General features: G+C 43.6%; 1 protein-coding gene across 1 annotated transcript; it reads left to right on the top strand.

Moving 5' to 3' along the window:
• Positions 1–15: 15 nt before the first annotated feature.
• LOC135566739 (gastrula zinc finger protein XlCGF17.1-like) lies at positions 16–983 on the top strand (the record flags this gene model as incomplete). Its single annotated transcript, XM_065014364.1, has 1 exon — positions 16–983. A coding segment is annotated over exon 1 (964 nt), but the record flags the coding sequence as incomplete, so codon positions are not given.
• Positions 984–989: the final 6 nt, after the last annotated feature.

The following is a 989-nucleotide window of genomic DNA, read 5'->3' as shown; positions in this document are numbered from 1 at the left end:
GCTTCATAAATACATTTGAATGACATGTATATCACACCAACTGACTGGTTCTTTTGATATTCACACAGGATACCACGTTGAGACATTCTCTACACCCAGAGAGCAACAGCAGGAAGATCAGAGAGCTAAGAGGTCTCATCACTGCCCACATTGTGAAGAGATTTTCCCATTTCTATCAAAGCTAAAAATACACCTAAAAATACACACAGGAGAGAAGCCATACTCCTGCTCAGACTGTGGAAAATGCTTCACAACATCAACTGATCTAAAACTTCACCAGAGAACACACACCGGAGAGAAGCCATACTCCTGCTCTGACTGTGGGGCGAGTTTCTCCCATCTGGGCACCTTAAAAACACACCAACGTATACACACAGGAGAGAAGCCTTACTCCTGCTCTGACTGTGGAAAATGCTTCACAACATCAACTGATCTAAAAGTTCATCAAAGAACACACACTGGAGAGAAGCCTTACTCCTGCTCTGACTGTGGAAAAGGCTTCACAACGTCAACTTATCTAAAAGTTCATCAGAGAACACACACAGGAGAAAAGCCTTACTTCTGTTCTGACTGTGGGGAGAGATTCTCTCAAATGAGCAGCTTAAAAGCACACAAACAAGTACATACTGGAGAGAAGCCTTACTCCTGCTCTGAGTGTGGGGTGAGTTTCTCTCGACTGGACACCTTAAAAACACACCAACGTATCCATACAGGAGAAAAGCCTTACTTCTGCCCTGAATGTGGGAAGAGTTTCTCCCTATCGAGTAACTTGAAATCACATAAACGTATACATACAGGAGAGAAGCCTTACTCCTGCTCTGACTGTGGGGTGAGTTTCTCTCGACTGGATACCTTAAAAACACACCAACATATCCATACAGGAGAAAAGCCTTACTTCTGCCCTGAATGTGGGGAGAGATTCTCTCAAAAGACCACCTTAAAAGCACACCAATTAATACATACAGGAGAGAAGCCTTACTTCTGCTCTG

The sequence above is a fragment of the Oncorhynchus nerka genome, unplaced genomic scaffold (assembly GCF_034236695.1).
Source record: "Oncorhynchus nerka isolate Pitt River unplaced genomic scaffold, Oner_Uvic_2.0 unplaced_scaffold_3670, whole genome shotgun sequence".
NCBI classification, from domain to species: domain Eukaryota; kingdom Metazoa; phylum Chordata; class Actinopteri; order Salmoniformes; family Salmonidae; genus Oncorhynchus; species Oncorhynchus nerka.
This window is presented reverse-complemented; position numbering and strand designations above follow the sequence as displayed.